The sequence below is a fragment of the Podarcis gaigeae genome (assembly GCF_964106915.1).
Source record: "Podarcis gaigeae genome assembly, chromosome: 10".
NCBI classification, from domain to species: domain Eukaryota; kingdom Metazoa; phylum Chordata; class Lepidosauria; order Squamata; family Lacertidae; genus Podarcis; species Podarcis gaigeae.
Window position 1 is genome coordinate 61,745,743 of NC_139686.1, and position 18,416 is coordinate 61,764,158.

At 46.5% G+C, this 18,416-nt stretch overlaps 1 protein-coding gene across 1 annotated transcript in view; it reads right to left on the reverse strand.

Moving 5' to 3' along the window:
• Window positions 1-18,416, reverse strand: part of IL17REL (interleukin 17 receptor E like) — a 53,318-nt gene that overhangs the window by 21,949 nt on the left and 12,953 nt on the right. The window contains exons 2-4 of the mRNA XM_083699325.1: window positions 15,479-15,506; window positions 5,608-5,757; window positions 2,973-3,082 (exon numbers count right to left, since the gene is read on the reverse strand). Of these exons, the coding sequence (XP_083555451.1) occupies window positions 2,973-3,082; window positions 5,608-5,757; window positions 15,479-15,506 (288 nt within the window). The remainder of the gene's footprint in view (window positions 1-2,972; window positions 3,083-5,607; window positions 5,758-15,478; window positions 15,507-18,416) is intronic.

Consider the following 18,416-nt stretch of genomic DNA (forward strand, 5'->3'; position numbering starts at 1 on the left):
AGGGCGGTTCATAAAAAAACTTTTTTTTTTGAAAATGCCTGTTCCAAAGGTCTTATCTTACTACACTAGGGATTATATAGCTATATCTGAAATTTCATGCATGTCTGTTAATATCTTGACCCCCTGAATTGAAATTTCAGCCTTCACAACATAGGGAAACAGCCAAGTAAACAGCTATTTTCGTGGAGGAGGGTCAAGATATTAACGGATATGCATGAAATTTCAGATATAGCTATATAATCCCTATTGAAGTAAGACAAGACCTTTGGAGCAGGCAGTTTCAAAACAAAGTTTTTTATGAACCACCCTAGTATATGTACATCACAGCATGCTCAAAGATTTGCATTATGTTAAACAGGAATCCCAGTAGTGATATATGGAAGTGAGAGCTGGACCATAAAGAAGGCTGATCGCTGAAAAATTGATGCTTTTGAATTATGGTGCTGGAGGAGACTCTTGAGAGTCCCATGGACTGCAAGAAGATCAAACCTATGCATTCTGAAGGAAATCAGCCCTGAGTGCTCACTGGAAGGACAGATCCTGAAGCTGAGGCTCCAATACTTTGACCACCTCATGAGAAGAGAAGACTCCCTGGAAAAGACCCTGATGTTGGGAAAGATGGAGGGCACAAGGAGAAGGGGACAACAGAGGACGAGATGGTTGGACAGTGTTCTTGAAGCTACCAGCATGAGTTTGACCAAACTGCGGGAGGCAGTTGAAGACAGAAGTGCCTGGCGTGCTCTGGTCCATGGGGTCACGAAGAGTCAGACACAACTAAATGACTAAACGACAACAACAACAACAACAACAACAAACAGGAATCATTCGCTGAAATCAGCAGTGAATCACTCGTTGATATTGGAGCGAATGATACTGTACAGGTTTTTAAGCTCATGGTCTCTGAAAATTAGGCTGCAATCCTATGCATTGGGACCTAGCAGAAATCCCCACTGTGCACTTCCATCAATGTATATGAGCACTGACCCTGATTCAGCTCTGCTTGCAGGGAAGACGCTGTGGTTAGCAGCAGTTCTGACTACGAATGCACATTCTCATATGCGTCAAACTATGCATCTAGCATTATTCAAAGGGTCTCAGACGCACCTCTTGATGTGGTTGAGATTTCATTGGCCCAGCTGCATCTACACTGGTGTATCTCTGGTGTTCCTCCATCTCCTTGCTCAATCGGGACAACGATCAAACCTCTAGCCCCAAACCAGCATTAAGTCCAGGGTTCGCAAAAGAAATGTAGCCATAAAACACTTTCCATGAAACTATTGACTATAAATATATATGACGGGGCCTTCTATGTGGTAGCTCCCCATTTGTGGAATGCCCTCTCTGCTGGTGTGCATGTCTTTCTCCCTCCTTTATTGGCTTTCAGGAAGAATTTAAATACCCAGGTTGATAGATACTGGTCATGGCAACCTTGAAATTAGCAACTGTGATTGCTCTTAAACGTTTCTTAGGTGCTCTAAATGCTTTCAAGTGTTTAAAATATGTGTTTCTTTTAGTTTAAATTGTACTGTATTAACCATCTGGTGTGTGGCACCCTCGGCTCCTTTGGAAGGAAGGGATGATATCTAACAGAATGAATGAATGAGAGATCAGAATTTCAAGGTTCCTTTCAGATGACATCTTTATAGAGCATCTTTTCGCACAAATTTTGTGATAGCCACTATCTATTGATTATTCATTCTGATTGATTTGTGGGGAGGTTATACAGCATCTCGTCAAGTAATCCCACACTTTTCAGTGCATTTCCCCATCATTTTTTGTACCCCAAAAAGTAAAAGGGCAACTTGGAAGCAGGTTTGCTGTGCAAGAAGTCAAATCCACTTTGATTTGAATTTTGCCCATTGAATCACCCCACAGCCATCCCCCCCCAAAAAAAACCTGACAGTCTGGAAATGACTCAATAAAGTGAGGGGGTATGTTAGAACTGACGATTTTGAAATAAAGAGTTTATTTATATGCGAAGCGAATATCATAAGGCATCATTAGTTTTTCATTAACTGTGGATTTATTATATATATAGGCATCTGGGAACAATGACATGAAATACCCTAAGCCCACACAACACACATACGGCCATTATGGTACTTTCATAATATCAATGCAAACGTAAACCACAGTGTCTTCTTCAGACAGACACGAACCAGTCTGCAAATGTGGTAGCAATTACAATCAAAAGCTTGCTCCTCTGCTCCTCTTTTATCAGAGTTGCAGATCCTGTTCAAATAGCTTCGGTCTCACTCGGTGCCTGCAGCTCTTCCCTGGTTCAACTATTACTAAGGCAAGGAGCCAAGAAGTGGGAATGGCCTGGAGTGGCCCAATAGCACTGTAGGTCAGAAATAAGTTCCTGGGCAAACATTCATCCCCAGTTCTCCTCAGCATCCTACGTTCCAAAACCACTTGTTTTCTGGTTTATATTAATGGGGGCAGGAGGACATTGTTAAGTATAAGCTTCTGCTGTCTCAGCTGTGTACACACCATCAATTCAATGCACATCACTTTTGCAAAATAATTCTGGGAACTGTACAGTTGTACTTTGGATCCCGAACGACTTGGCTCCTGAAAAAAATTGGCTCCGGAACAATTGAAACCTGGAAGCGAGTGTTCCAGTTCTCGAAAGATTTTTGGAAGCCAAACATCCAGCATGGCTTCTGCAGTTTCTGATTGGCTGCAGGACGCTCCTGTAGCCAACTGGAAGCCGCGCTTTGGTTTCCGAACATTTTGGAAGTCAAAAGGACTTCCAGAACGGATTCCGTTTGACTTCCAAAATACGACTGTGCTTTGTTAAGGGTGCTGGGAACTTTAGATCTGTGAGGGTAAACTATGGCTCCCAGGATTCCATGGGGAAAGTAATGTGCTTTAAATATATGATATATATACACAGCCTTGCATTTAATAGCTTGTTCTTAAAATCTCAAAACGGCAAAGATTTGACAACAGTGTAATGAAGCATTTACCTTCCTTACAGCAGACTTTACATTTATGTCCTTCAATATCTTCACTCTCACACACTGAGAGTTCTGCGTTTCCATTGAGAGATAGCAAATTTCAATGCCACGGATATTTTCTAAAAAGAAATTTAGAAATACTTGTAAGTCCTGCTCTCTTCTCAAACTTATTTGGCCTACAGCCCCCTTTTCGGGCAAAAAAATATTACTCAGCACCACCCTGGAAATATATCTTCTTTAAGCAAACAAACAGAAAGATGCAGTGTTGATGGACTTGACCACTGATCAGTTATAACTTGTGTGTTTATTTGGAAAATAAAGCAATTGCTACAGCTTTAACTCTATGTTTCATCGGTAAGCATCATTATGTGACCCTTGAGCCAAGGAGATTGTTATTATTGACTAAGAAGGTAAAGGTACCCCCTGACCGTTAGGTCCAGTCACGGACAACTCTGGGGTTGCGCGCTCATCTTGCTCTATAAGCCAAGGGAGCCGGTGTTTGTCCGCAGACAGCTTCTGGGTCATGTGGCCAGCATGACTAAGCTGCTTCTGGCAAACCAGAGCAGCACACAGAAACACCATTTACCTTCCCACCGGAGCGGTACCTATTTATCTACTTGCACTGGTGTGCTTTTGAACTGCTAGGTTGGCAGGAGCTGGGACCAAACAACGGGAGCTCACCCCATCGAGGGGATTCGAACCACCGACCTTCTGATCGGCAAGTCCTAGGCTCTGTGGTTTAACCCACAGCGCCACCCGCATCCCTCTCTTACCAGTTAGTTTCTTTAATAAACACAGCGAAGGACAAAAGAAAACATCTTACCAGAATGGTGGTGCTCCCAATGAAGGACCGCACCCTCTTCCATCCCTATTAATCTACATCACTACACTACATCTTCTAGAGTATTTGTCTGCCAGGATAAGGGCCTGGTCTATAGTTGAACGCTTTGCTCTAAAACCAGCTTGAGCTTCTGATAGAATATGCTCTCTTTCCATCCACTCCACTAATTTATCACATAAATGAGCAGCGTACAGTTTACTAATAATACTTAATAGACTGATTGGTCTATAGTTAGCTGGCTCAGTTCTGCTTCCTTTCTTGAATATTGGAATGATGATGGCTAAACCCCAGTCCTCGGGGATAATAGCCGCTTGATTTATACTAGTGAACAAGGCGGCTAGCACAGGGGCCCACCATTCAACATTTGCCTTAAGAATTTCTGGTGGGATATTGTCAGCACCCGGGGCTTTCCCTGATTTAAGAGATTGAATAAGGCCAGTAATTTCTTCTGTGGTTACAGGGGGGCCATTCCTTGCCAAATTCATTTGAAGCAGGAAGCAGAACTGGGACCAGTTGATTTGATGACTATAATGAGAGGAAATAGGCCTTGGTAGAAGATAAGGTTCCTGAAATCACGATCAATGTTGCTAAATTCTGGGTAGCCACTATTAGGCGCAGGAAACAAGAGCTTTCCAATGTCAACATGCAGGCTAAGGCAAATACTTAATTTTATTTATGCTAATTTTAAATTGCTGTTATGGCCTAATCTGTATTGAAATTGTCCTTTGTTTTTTCCGGTGATATGCTTCGCTGACTAGCTGTACGAGTTAATCTGGTCTGTGACCGTTTAATAAAATTTGAATTTACACTACATCTTGTAATCTGAGCTTGTACCCTCTGTGCTTTCTGTGCAGTGCCAGATTTATGTATAAGCTAAACAAGCTATAGCTTAGGGTCTCACTCTCTTGGGGGCCCCAAAAAAATTAAAGGGAAAAAACTGGATGTACATTTCCAAAATATAAGATAAAAAACAAATAAAATAAAACCTACATACAGCAACAGTGTTTTGTGTTGTGTAGGCTCCTATTTTGTTATGTGCAAATGGCTTTAGATACCTATTAGGTCCATAAATTACCATATCGCATACAGTGGTACCTCGGGTTATAGATGCTTCAGGTTACAGACTCCACTAACCCGGAAGTAGTACCTCAGGTTAAGAACTTTGCTTCAGGATAAGAACAGAAATTGCGTGGTGGCAGCGGGAGGCCCCATTAGCTAAAGTGGTGCCTCAGGTTAAGAACAGTTTCAGCTTAAGAATGGACCTCCAGAACGAATTAAGCTCTTAACCTGAGGTACCACTGTATATTCAACACAAAAAACAGCAGCAATTTGTTGTTGACAAAGGACAGCTGGACATATAAAGGGCCCCATTACCTTCAGTAGCTTAGGGCCTCATCAAACCTAAATCCAGCCCTATTTCTGAGATTTTCTGAGCTCTTCTTGACCTTGGGCTGAGTGGAGGAATGAATCTGTTAACTCTCTCTCTCTTCTAGTGTTTCTTCTGCTAGCTGCTCCCCATCCAGTATTTCCCAGCTTCTGCCTTCTGAACTATGCCCCTCTGCGAACCACTGTTCCAAATCTATACTGTCCTCCTGCTCCTGGGAAGATTCAGGGTCAGGGGGAAGGGGTGGCTCCCACCATTCTTCTTCAGTGCAGCCTTCCTCAGCATGGTCCCTGACAAAAGGGTTTACCAAGGCCCAGGAAAACCCATTGCCTCTGGCACAACTGCCGGATCCAGAGTCACCATCCTGCCATGGCGCCCGACCTGTTTGTTGCAGAGATTCCACATTGAATCCTACTTACCCTCAAGATGTAGTGTCGCCTTAACACTCAAAAGAAGAGAGCATTGCCTTTGTCCTCCACACTTCATGGCGGTCCACAGCTTCATGCTTCTCAGGGTGGTAGGAGACAGAGAGGCAGGAGCAGGGTGGCAGAAGCTGCTAAGAATACCACCTGTGGGTAGACCCATATATTTAAAAGGTGCATGAAAATGTTTTTTTAAAGCGTTGACCCTACGAACAATCTCTGCTCGTTGGCAGGAGGCTTCTCTTAAAATTATCTTTGCGTGACCAGGCCACGACAGCCCCAGCCCCCAGGGATCATAAGGAAGGAATAAAGACTCTGACGACGTTATATGGAATTAAAATTAGGCCACAACTTTATTAAACTTCTGAATGTAGGAAGTCTTTGGCTTAGGCCTTGGGGGTGTATCCCTCCCAGCACCCCAGTCGGGGGAACTGGGTTGCATCAGGGTAAATGGGATAAGGGGGTGCAATGTGAGACGTAAGCCCATATCCCCGCACGCAGGGTAGTTCACTGACAACTTTTCAATGTCTGGCCAGTGACACCCACTATATAACCCCTTTTAAGAGGGGACCCTGGAATCGCCACTGCAGGGGGGTGAGTCCCCACTTCAGCTCCCCCCCCCCCAATTATAGGGAAGAAAAGACCAAAGGCCATAACTACCAAAGTTGTGGCGAATTGCTAAGGGGAAGACAAAACCTGCCAATGCAGGGAAATTTCTTCCTGGCAACCAGTCAACCAGTCAAAGACCATAGCAGTGCCCGCTAAACAGGAAGAAAAAGTTAACTTGCAAACAAGAAATATTAGACAAAGGGAGGGTGACTCTCCAGAGCCAACTGCCTGGCTATTGTCGGCTCCACCCCCTATTTATAAATGGGACTGGCCCCACTTCCCAGCAAGAAACTTGATTACTGAGGCTGGGTGTGAACCTCCAAAGAATAACACTGAGAGGCAGACCAGCCCCTGTTTGCCATTAAGCTCCCTGGGAACTGTAGCACCGCACGCGATCCCTCAAAGGGCACCCACAATGAAAGGATGAGTGCTTATTCTCTGCCCCTGGACTCCATCATGTCTAGCCAAAATAAACACTACAATTTCTTCCGTATTCTGGAAAGGCTGTAGAGACAGGCTCATATTATCAGCAGCCTGATTAACAATAGCCCGATACTGGAAACAACCTAAAGAAATCCCCATTGAAATCAGGGTAAATAATATTTGGAATGTGGCTCTATGGGAACGCCTTCCTCACCACAGAAGGGTAATTAAAGGCACTTCCAAGATGGACACTTTTGACGAGACTTGGCTTCCATTCTTTTCCTTTATAAATGAGGCAGAAGATGCTTTTATTCCACCCTCAACATAAGAATCTTTGTGGAGAGGATACTTAATGTTTTATTATGTTTTTATATATGTTGGAAGCTACCCAGAGTGGGTGGGGCAACCCGGTAAGATGTGTAGGGTATAAATAGTAAAATTATCCTTAGGGGATGGAACGTCCCTATTTTCACCGTGAAACTGTTGGAGAGTATGGAATTGATAATGCATAAATTAACATATTCCTTGTGTACTGTGTACTGCATATGAAACTTTATACGAACGTACCACTGGACTAGTTACAGAAGTTACATGTTGTTCTTGTATTTACATGAAGACTAATAAAATTATTTGAGAGAGAGAGAGAGAGAGAGAGAGAGAGAGAGAGAGAATGTTTTTAAAAGCAAGTGCAATAGCCAGGTTGGGTTGCAAAGCATTTAGGAAGCATTCAAGAGAATAGGAATATTCATGGTTTCTTCTGCAGACAAAAACTCAATATTTGCCCTTTCTGCTGCATAAGATCAGAACTGGCTCCACTGGGCCTAGAGTGGTGAAGCTGTGACCCACCAGATGTTTGCTGAACTACAACTCCCATCAGTAGAGTTGGCCAAGGTTCAGGGATGATGGGAATTGAAGTCCAATAGCAGACGAACCAAAGTTTCCATGCCGTTGGCCCACAGGACCTGAGCTGCTCTGATTATCTTGTGGGGGGAACTAAATTAATAGCACACTTAGTGATGTTGGGGGTTTCTTCTTCCAATGTCAAGCCCATTAAATATTTCTGGGGAATTATTATTGGACTGAGGATTCAAATTCCAAAGTGGAAGGACTCCTGCAAAGCTGTGGCTAAATGGCAGATTTACACAAGAGGGCACCATAGCCTTCCAAACCATTTGGTCTGAATATTTTTGCTATCACAGACACAAAGATTTCTCATCTGCTGATCTTATTTCACACGACTCTATGGCAATCTGATGAAGGGCCTATTGGATTAAATGTTTCTGGTGCTGGTGTTTCTTCTGATGGGTTAATTGATGGGTTATTATTAGGTTTGGGGCATTTGGGGGCTTTTAACCTTTTCGGAAGTTGCTTGGAGACTTTTTGTACTAAGCAACCAGTAAGTCAGAATACAATCATCACCATCATCAGATCAATACAAGAACTACTGAATGTGGATTTTCTTACAAATGCGTGCTACTCACTGTGGAGGAATGCCACAAGGTGTCATGCTTAGGGCTTTTCCAATGTTATTATGGGAATTTTCATATAAGCATGTTCTGGGGAATCCTGAGGATGTATGGAAGCTTATCAGGGATTCTTCATAAGGAAGATCAGAAATGATTGAGATCTTTCTCCCAAAGGCAGTTTGCCTATCTCAACTTGCTTGAGAGATGAACAAGCGCGAGTCTGTCCCTGATATTCTGGCTTGATCTGTATCTGTATGGACTTGAAATTGTTTTAGAGATGTTCTTATTGTTGATGTTTTTATGGTTTAATCACTTCAGGTTCTTTAGGGGAAGCGATTCCTAAATGAAATAAATAATACAACAAGCTCAGTGGCACAGAAGGGTTGGGTATGTTCCAGAGTGCGTAATACGATTCCTGAGATTATTAGACCCAACATGTCTAACCAACTCTCTATATGAATTGAGTGGGTTTCCTAGAACATACGCCTCTTCCAAGAGTCTTCTGTGACACAGAGGATTCTGTGATATAGGCTAAGGGTGGGAGATAAAATCATTTGGTGAGCATTTTAAATCAAACATATATAACTTGCTGGTTTCTGATTTATGTATGGAAATCAGAACACAGCTATCCATCAGAGTACACACTTCTCCAAATTTTTCAGTCCCCCCCCCCAAAAAAAATATGCATATTTTACTGGGAGAGGAATTGAAAAACAAACAGAAATGTGCATTTTAGAGGAAGAATGTGTTTGCCGTATGTACAAAGTGCATACAGTTTATGTGATGGGATGATGAGCTGCTTGTGCGTAAAAGCTTAGTCCCTCAGAGTTTGCTCAGCTCAGCAAGACTCTGTCTTTAGCGGAGCCCTTAAGCGTGGCTCCCTCAGTTGCTGGCAGAATCCGACAGTGGGCGTTTACGGAATCTACTCCAGCATAAAAGCTCCTTGACGGAAACGCGTCGTCTGGATTCTTGGCGTGACAGTTTCCGGCGAGGAGTGGGTGTACCTATGGGAGGGCCTGAGACTTCTCCGCTGTTATCGCTGGAAGACTCCCTGAGCCAGTCCTTCGTCTCTCTCTCTCTCTGATCTCCCATTCTCCCCCTACTGGTGCCTTCCTCCGCTGCTGAGTCTCTCCTGACCTCTGAGAGCCCCTCCACCTCCTGCCTTTCCGATGGCAGTTCCCTGACATCCACCTCCCCTCCAGGGCCCCCTTCACCCCCTCCCGCCCCCTCCCCTGCTGATGGTGAGGATGGAAAACCCCGGAAAGAACACTCCTCGTCATCAGAGGATTCAAACACTTCTCTCCACTGCCTCCCGTCTCTTCTCCCTGTGTCCTCTTCCTCGTCTGAGTCTATTCCCTCTTCCAGTCCTGATTCTGGGAACCCTTCAAACTCCTCTTCCTCATCGGTGGTGCCGAAGTGTTCCCTCCTGAACCATCCCACGGGCTGAGGTTTCCTTGGAAACCGTTGATGAAACATTTCTATTAAAACCTCGTCATTGACCTCCTCTGCCGGTACCCATGTGTTTTCCGACTCTGCTTCCCCTTCCCATTCTACCAAATACTCCACCTGATTCCCTTTCCACCTGGAATCAACGATTTCTGCCACATGCATGTTGCGTTCCCTTTCTTCTATGACTGGTGTTTGAGTAACCTCCCTCTCACGTTCCCCCCACTCTCGCCCCTCTCGATATGGCGACAGTAGAGACCTGTGAAATACTGGGTGCAGTTTCATGTGGTTGGGCAATCTGAGTTTGAATGCCACCGGGTTGACCTGTTGTATGACCTCAAAGGGTCCCAGCCGTTTGGGTCTCAATTTCTTACACCCTCCCTTGAACGGCAGTCCTTTGGTGGATAGCCACACCCTGTCCCCCACCCTTATAGTTTCACCTTCCCTTCTGCTTCTGTCTACTTGCTTCTTGTATTCTTCCTTGGCCCTCTATAAGTTGAGTTGGAGTTGCCGGTGGATCGCTTCCATCTCTTCAACAAAGTGTTCCGCAGCCGGGACACTCCATCTCTCCCCTCCTTCTCCTGGAAATGCCCTGGGATGACACCCATAATTAGCCAGGATGGGACTTATCCCTGTGGACACATTCTCCGCGTTGTTGTAGGCAAATTCTGCCAGGGCCAACTTATCTACCCAATCATTTTCTCTGTCATTTACATAACACCTCAAGTATTGTAAAATCCCATTTGCCCTTTCCGCCTGCCCATTGGTTTCTGGGTGCCGGGCAGTAGAAAAATTGACTTCCACGTGCAGTAAGCTCATGAGCTTCCTCCAGAACCTGGAAGTAAATTGTTTCCCTCTATCGCTGACCACCCTCAAGGGGGCGCCATGCAACCTGAAAATATGCTTTACAAACAACTTGGCGGTTTCTTCCGCTGTGACCGCGTGTGAACAGGCTATAAAATGGCACATCTTAGTTAATAGGTCTACCACCACCATGACAGCTGTCTTCCCTTTGGATTTTGGCAGATCCATCATAAAATCTATGGATACTGCCTCCCCCATGGCCTTTCTGGTGTGGGTAAGGGTTCCAATAGCCCCGCTGGTGCCAGCCTCTCCCCTTTCGCTCGCTGGCACCTGTCGCACCCCCTAACATATTCCCGTACGTCTTCCCTCACCTTGGGCCACCAAAAATCCCTGGTAACCAACCACATGGTTTTGTGCTGCCCGAAGTGCCCCGCTGTGGGGCTGTCGTGTAACTGCTTGAGCACTCTGCCCCTCAGTTCCCCATCGGGTATGTACAGTGCCCCTTTGTAATACAACGCCCCGTTCTTTTCCTCAAACCCCCCTGTGTTCTCCCCTGTCCCCCTGAGTTCTCTGAGTTTCTCTTGGGCGTATTCATCGTTCTCGGTACCCTCTACCAGTTCTCTTTGCCCCACCAATGCTGCCCCACACACCCAGTGGTCCTCAGGGATGATATGCCTTTCCTCAGGTGCTCCCTCCCCCTCTAAATACTCAGGTTTTCGTTCTCTGGTCCTGGTACGTAACAAATTTCAAAATGGAATTTGGAGAACTCCTGGGCCCATCTCACTTGTCTCTGGTTCAGTACTCGGGCAGTTCTCCAGTATTCCAGATTTTTGTGGTCGGTCCGCACTTGGACCTTGTGCTGCGCCCCAATCAACAAGTGTCGCCATCTCCGGAACGCTTCATGAATGGCGAGCAGTTCTCGGTCGTATACGGTGTAGTTCCTCTCGGATTTGTTCAACTTCTGCGAGAAGAAGGCACACGGTCTCCATTCCGACGTATCTTTTCCCGGCTGTAAAAGCACGGCCCCCACCGCTCGGTCTGAGGCGTCAGTCTCCACTCTCATTGGTTGCTGTAGATCCACGTGCAAACGCCTTCTTTAATCTTTCGAACGCTCGCTGCGCCTCTTCCGTCCAGACAAATTTCTTCTTGCTGCTAAGACAATCAGTGATGGGCGCCGTTAAGTGGGCAAAGTTCTTGATGAACTTCCGATAGAAGTTTCCGAAGCCCAGAAACCTTTGCACGTCCTTCTTAGTTTTCGGTGTCTTCCATTCCAGTACCGCTTGAACCTTGCTGGGATCCATGGCCAATCCCTTGTCTGACAACCGGTACCCCAGGAATTCCACCTCTCTGGTATGAAACTGACACTTCTCCAGTTTCACCCACAGCTGGTTTTCTTGCAGTCTGCTCAGTACCTCTCTTACATCTTGCACATGCTGCTCCTCATTCTCTGAGTACACCAGGACGTCATCTAAGAACGCTACACAGTTCTTGTAAAGCAATGGTCCCAGGACGTGATTCATGAACGATTGAAAACAGGCCGAGCCTGCCTGTAGACCGAAGGGCATAACGAGGTACTCAAAGGCCCCCAAGGGGGTGAACATAGTGGTTTTCCACTCATCTCCCTTTCTCATACGTATCAGATTATATGCCCCCCTTAGGTCCAGCTTGGTAAAAAATTTTCCTTTCCTCACCCGGGTCAAAATGTCATCGATTCTGGGCATGGGGAAAGTCACTGGTTCTGACACTGCATTTAGGGCCAGGAAGTCCACGACCAATCTGGGTTTATTAGTATTTTTTTTTTGTCCACAAAGAACACTGGGCTGCCCCCCACTGCTCGTGACTCTCTGATGAAACCTCGCTTGAGATTCTTGTCAATGAACTCCCTTAACTCCTGCATCTCACTGTCTGACATTGCATACAGCTTGCCCACTGGCAATTGTGCTCCTGGGAGTAAGTTAATTTGACAAAGGGTCTGTGCGGGGGCAGTTTATCTGCTTCTCTTTCGCTGAAGACGTTAACCAGGTCGGCGTATTGTCGTGGTACCTTCCCTTTATCTGTTATCTCCATCCCTGCTAGCGTGGCCTGGGTTCTTACTTGGCCTTCCCCTTCCTTGCAGTGTGCCAGGCAATGCGCTGACCCAAAGGAGACTATTATCTGGTGCCATCCTACTAGCGGATCATGCAGCGCTAGCCAGCTCATTCCCAAAATAATGGGCGCGCCTCCCAAGGTGGCCACATTAAACGCTATCAGTTCCGTGTGTCTTGCCACCCTCCTTATCATTGGGACAGTCTGCTGGTTAACTTCTCCTCCCAACAGCACCCTCCCATCAATCGTGGTCACCTGCAAAGGGTTACTTAAAGGGATAGTCTGTATCTGGTGTTCGGCTGCAAACTCCTTACTCATAAAATTACAGGAGCTGCCTGAGTCCAATAGCGCCTTTATCTTTAGTGGGTGTCCGTTTGGCAGCTCTAGCGACACCTCTATTACAAGCGATGGTCTTGGTGGTTCCGGCGTGGGCACATTCACTGCTCTTTGGCCTGGCTGCTGTGCCCCGATGGTGGCAGCCAGGCGTTGGCTTTTACTTGCTCCTTCACTCCCTCCTCCTCCCCCCCCAACAGCTCCCGCCATCCCTTGCCATTCCTTTCTTTGTGGGCAGACTCTGGCAAAGTGACCTGGCTGTTGGCAGAGGAAACATTTCTTGGCGCTCTTTCCCTCCTTCTTCCGCCCTTCACTGGGGTTTGAAACTGCCCGCGCGCGCGCGCTGTTCCAATTTCCATCGGCTCTACTGGCGGGGAATGCTGCTCGGGAATCTCTGGAATGCGGAAATCCCTCCAACGTTCCCCCTTCCCTTCCCGCTTCTCCAAAGCTCTCGCCTCCTGGCGTGCTCCTATGGCCAGCGCTGATTTAGTCAGCTGGTCCATAGACTCCGCCCTGGGCGCCCGGGAAAGTTCGTCCTTAACCGCCGAAGATAGCCCTTCTTCAAAGAGCATTTGTATGGGTTCCGCCGAAATGTCCCATCCCAATTTATGGATCAACATGGTGAACTCAGTCCAGTACTCACGGACAGATCGGCTCCCCTGTTTACACCCCATTAACTGTCTGCGCACCACTCCCTGCTCAATCTCACTGGAAAACATCAGGTCCATGGCGCGAAAGTCCTTTAGGGCGTCATTATTAGCTGCCATCAGGGGTCTCACCCAGTCCTTTGCCCCCCCTTCGAGATGGCCAATCACAAACGCTACCCTCGATTCCTCATCGGGAAAGTCATCAAACTGCAGATTGAGGGCATATTGCATCTCTGTTCTAAAGGCTTGATAGTTCCTGAGATCCCCCCCAAACTTCTGCACCAATCCTGGCACCTTCCTCGTGAGTGGGGTAGCTTTCCCCTTTTCTGCATCCTGAGCCCTCCTCTCCTCGAGCCTAGCCGTTTGCAGTGCTAGCTGGACCTCCAACATCCTGTACCTTTCTTCCAGGCTTGGACCAGCTCCAGCTCCTCCTGCCTCTCCGGCTCCGGCTGGGTTGCTCATGATGCCTCTCCTTGCACAAGCGGCTTTCAGAGACTGTCGGATTGCTGTGATGGGATGATGAGCTGCTTGTGCGTAAAAGCTTAGTCCCTCAGAGTTTGCTCAGCTCAGCAAGACTCTGTCTTTAGCGGAGCCCTTAAGCGTGGCTCCCTCAGTCGCTGGCAGAATCCGACAGTGGGCGTTTACGGAATCTACTCCAGCATAAAAGCTCCTTGACGGAAAGGCGTCGTCTGGATTCTCGGCGTGACAGTTTCCGGCGTGGAGTGGGTGTACCTATGGGAGGACCTGAGACTTCTCCGCTGTTATCGCTGGAAGACTCCCTGAGCCAGTCCTTCGTCTCTCTCTCTCTCTGATCTCCCATTCTCCCCCTACTGGTGCCTTCCTCCGCTGCTGAGTCTCTCCTGACCTCTGAGAGCCCCTCCACCTCCTGCCTTTCCGATGGCAGTTCCCTGACAGTTTACATGCAAATTTTCCGTGTTTGTTTTATTCGCACACACAAAACTGGGACTTGACTGGCCCTGTGATTCAGCACTTGTGAAAAGGACATAGACTGGAAATAGGCTGGGCCATACATCCCTCTTAATTTCAAGGTAATGGGTTTGAGTCCCACAATGGGCAAAAGATTCCTGCATTGCATGGGATTGGACTGGGTGACCCCTGTCGTCCCTTCCAGCTCTACACTTCTATGATTCTATGATCCCTGGGATAGACGGGGGGAGGGGATGCAGAAGTGGATAGCAGCCCATGAAGGTAGAAAGTTTGAAAGCTGCAGACGTTAGGCATTAAGAAAGTATTCAGTGGTGATGGAATGATAATTTCTATGTAAAGGTAAAGGTAAATTTAAAGGGACCCCTGACCATTAGGTCCAGTCATGGCCGAGTCTGGGGTTGCGGCGCTCATCTCGCTTTACTGGCCGAGGAAGCTGGCATGCAGCTTCTGGGTCATGTGGCCAGCATGACTAAGCCGCTTCTGGCTCACCCCATCGCAGGATTCGAACCACCAACCTTCTGATCGGCAAGTCCTAGGCTCTGTGGTTTAACCCACAGCACCACCGGTCACTAACAGCTGAACTAAGAGATCTTATGCAGAAGCCTTAGTTTCCACATGGAGGTGTTCCTTTCCTTAATAGTGTCTCTGTATAAAAACCAGGCCCCATTTTTACATTAGATTTAAGGCTGCTATTCAAGTCTTTCATGTGTTGTTGTATACAGTGGTACCTTGGGTTACAGACGATTCAGGTTACAGACGCTTCAGGTTATAGACTCCGCTAACCCAGAAATACTACCTCAGGTTAAGAACTTTGCTTCGGGATGAGAACAGAAATCGTGTGGCGGCGGTGCAGCAGCAGCAGGAGGCCCCATTAGCTAAAGTGGTACCTCAGGTTAAGAACAGTTTCAGGTTAAGAACAGACCTCCAGAATGAATTAAGTTCTTAACCCGAGGTACAACTGTATTTTGGCAAGCCAGCCGTTGAGAATCACTGGTGATGTCTATAGCTGAGCAGGCAATTTCAAGGAGCAAGCTCTGAAGTAGCTTTGAAGTCCACTTAGGTATTTGAATACTTTAATTTCTAGAACAATGAAAAGGTTATACTTACTAGAAGCTTGTGTTCTGCAAAGAAATCCCTGAAGGAGGAAAAATGGGGGGGAAAGCCGTTAGTTTAAACTGTGTGTCTAAGGAATAAAAAGCACTCTTCTTACAAAGTTATTATGTATGACAATGACAAGCATATGTTCAGACATTATCAGTGGCAGAGAAGGGCACTCTGAAAGTCCAATCCTTTAAAAAGAAAGTAGAATTATTTGTTCTTCTGGGAAAGACATGGGAAACCTGTGACCCTCCAAATGTTGTTATTCCAGCTTCCATCAGCCCCTGTCGGCATATCTGTGGGTCAGGGAAGATGGAGGTGAGGAGTCCAGTAAACATTAGAGAACCACAGTTTCCCCACCCCTTTATGGACCAAAACAACCTTTAACCAGGATTCAAACTATAGTTAGATGTCCAGAAAACTACTGGTTTTGTTAGGTTCAAGACAGTGGGGAGAAAATGTTGGTCCAGAAACTTTTCTGTCCCTATGACATCAGATAATTGACAGCTGTGTTGCCCTGCTCACCTGTCAAAGTTCTTAATGCACAAGGGCACCAACTCAGGGCGGGGGTGGGCTGGTCTCTTTGGGTCTCCTGGATAATACAGCCTTGCAAGTCAAACTTGCAAGTCAAACATCTATAATTGTTATTTGATCTGAAGGGAACAACTAAAGCAGTTCCTTTGATCTGATCTGTTCCTTGGGTAATCCGCGATTTTGCCTTCTCTCAGAAGCAAACCTGCTTAAAGCTCCTAGGCTTCATGGGAATAAAAGCACAGCCTTTATCTTGAAAGAGGTGGACAATGAACAGTCAGTACTTTTTCGGATATTTACTGTTTGATGCCCTTTCATGACACCCCCCATTGCAACCCCCCCCCCAAAAAAAAACAGCTGCCTGAAGCAGCTGCTTTAATTGGCCAAATGATAGGCCCTGCCTCAGTTCCTCCACAAGATTCAGATGTGTTTATTTGCATCTATGCATCCAACCATCACAGAGCAAAAGCTTGGCAAGCAAAGGGGGAAACAGATCTGTGTCAAGGCTAACATCAGTTAGCATAAATAAAATTTTAAACAAACTTGCATTCAATTATGCAGAAACATAGGCAGACTGAAAATTCCAAAACTCCCTGGCAGAATACCATTTCACAAACATACACACACACATACACACACACACACAGAGAGAGAGAGAGAGAGAGAGAGAGAGAGAGAGAGAGAGAGAGAGAATGCTTTATTTTCCTATAAAAAAATGTTTATGGGTACTCTCATTTTCCTACTCATGTTGAAATACTGCCCCTCAATGAGGCCAAACTTATATTTACAAAATGTTTAGGGATAATATGCGTACCCCTGCATCCCCCCAGAAAAAGCACTGTGTGTGTGTATGTTTGTGACTATATGTGTGTGTGTGTGTGTGTATTTTCTGTTAGTATTAAAGGATGCATTTATTTTTAAGATTTCTTACGTGCCCTTCAACCGAGGTCAGCTTACAACATTACGCTATCCAGTCATAAAAACAAGCAAAACAATGACAGCTGTACAAGCAGTGAAACTGTTCCAGAACAAAGCAGGGCAAGGATGGTGTGGCTGACTGCTTTTGTTTGGGTTGGCTTGTGTTTTTTAAGAACTCCGGATATTTGGGGAAATTCATTTCTGAGAATTCTTTGCGGTGACCCGCTAACCTACATTCAGCAGAAGAATTAGGCAAAATATGACTCATAAATTACCCAAGAAGTACTTTCCCCCCATCTGTATAATTTGCTCAGGCGCACTGTGTACACACATGCTGGAATAATTAAGGGTGTCGTGGAAAAGAAGAAAGGGGGGGGCACTGTTCAAACAGGCCACCAGGGGTGAGCATCAGTAGAGTGCAGTGATTTTCCCCCCCCATAGGTTAACAGTTAGGGCCGGAGGCAGCAGCTTGAGAGGATGGGGGGGGGCGATGTCCTGACATCGTGCATGTGAGCATTGCGCCTCCCTCTCGAAGCCAGGTAGAAGCTTCCGGAGCTTTGGGAAAGAAGTACCGGATCTCTCACAGGATGCTGGAGCTGTGCTGCCTCTTCCCAAAGCTGGGTGGGCTTTGGGAATGTGGCGGGAGCTCTCTTTTTTATTATTATTTTTAAAAAGTATTATTACTTTTATTTTGACAAAGTAATAGGTAAAGGTACCCCTGACCATTATGTCCAGTCACGGACGACTCTTTGGTTGCGCGCTCGTCTCGCTGTATAGGCCAAGGGAGCCGGCGTTTGTCTGCAGACGGCTTCTGGGTCATGTGGCCAGCATGACTAAGCCACTTAGACCATCGCGAGAGGTGTTGAAATTTTGGGAGGTTGGATAGTTACAATGGAATGGTCTCGGGGGGTGGGGTGCGCATTATTATTCTTATTTATTTATTATTATTACTTTGTCAAGGACATGGGTGGTGCTGTGGTCTAAACCACAGAGCCTAGGGCTTGCCAACTGGAAGGTCAGCAGTTCGAATCCCCGTGACGGGGTGAGCTCCCGTTGCTCGGTCCCTGCTCCTGCCAACCCAGCAGTTCGAAAGCACGTCAAAGTGCAAGTGGATAAATAGGTGCCGCTCCGGTGGGAAGGTAAACGGTGTTTCTGTGCGCTGCTGTGGTTTCACCAGAAGCGGTTTAGTTATGCTGGCCACATGACCCGGAAGCTGTCTGCGGATAAACGCGGCTCCCTCAGCCTATAGAGCAAGATGAGAGCGCAACCCCAGAGTCGTCCGCAACTGGACCTAATGGCCAGGGGTACCTTAACCTTTACCTTTTAGCTCCAGGATTCCACATTCTTCCACAAGACCCTGCCAGAGTATTCAGAGCATCCTTTGAGACTTTTCTCCAAGTCTTCCTGCCTTCAGAGGGGAGGCAGGCGACAACTTGCAAAAGGGCTATTTCCATGCAGCCCCTTGGCTTGAGAATGTCTTCTCCAAGGAGGCTTACTA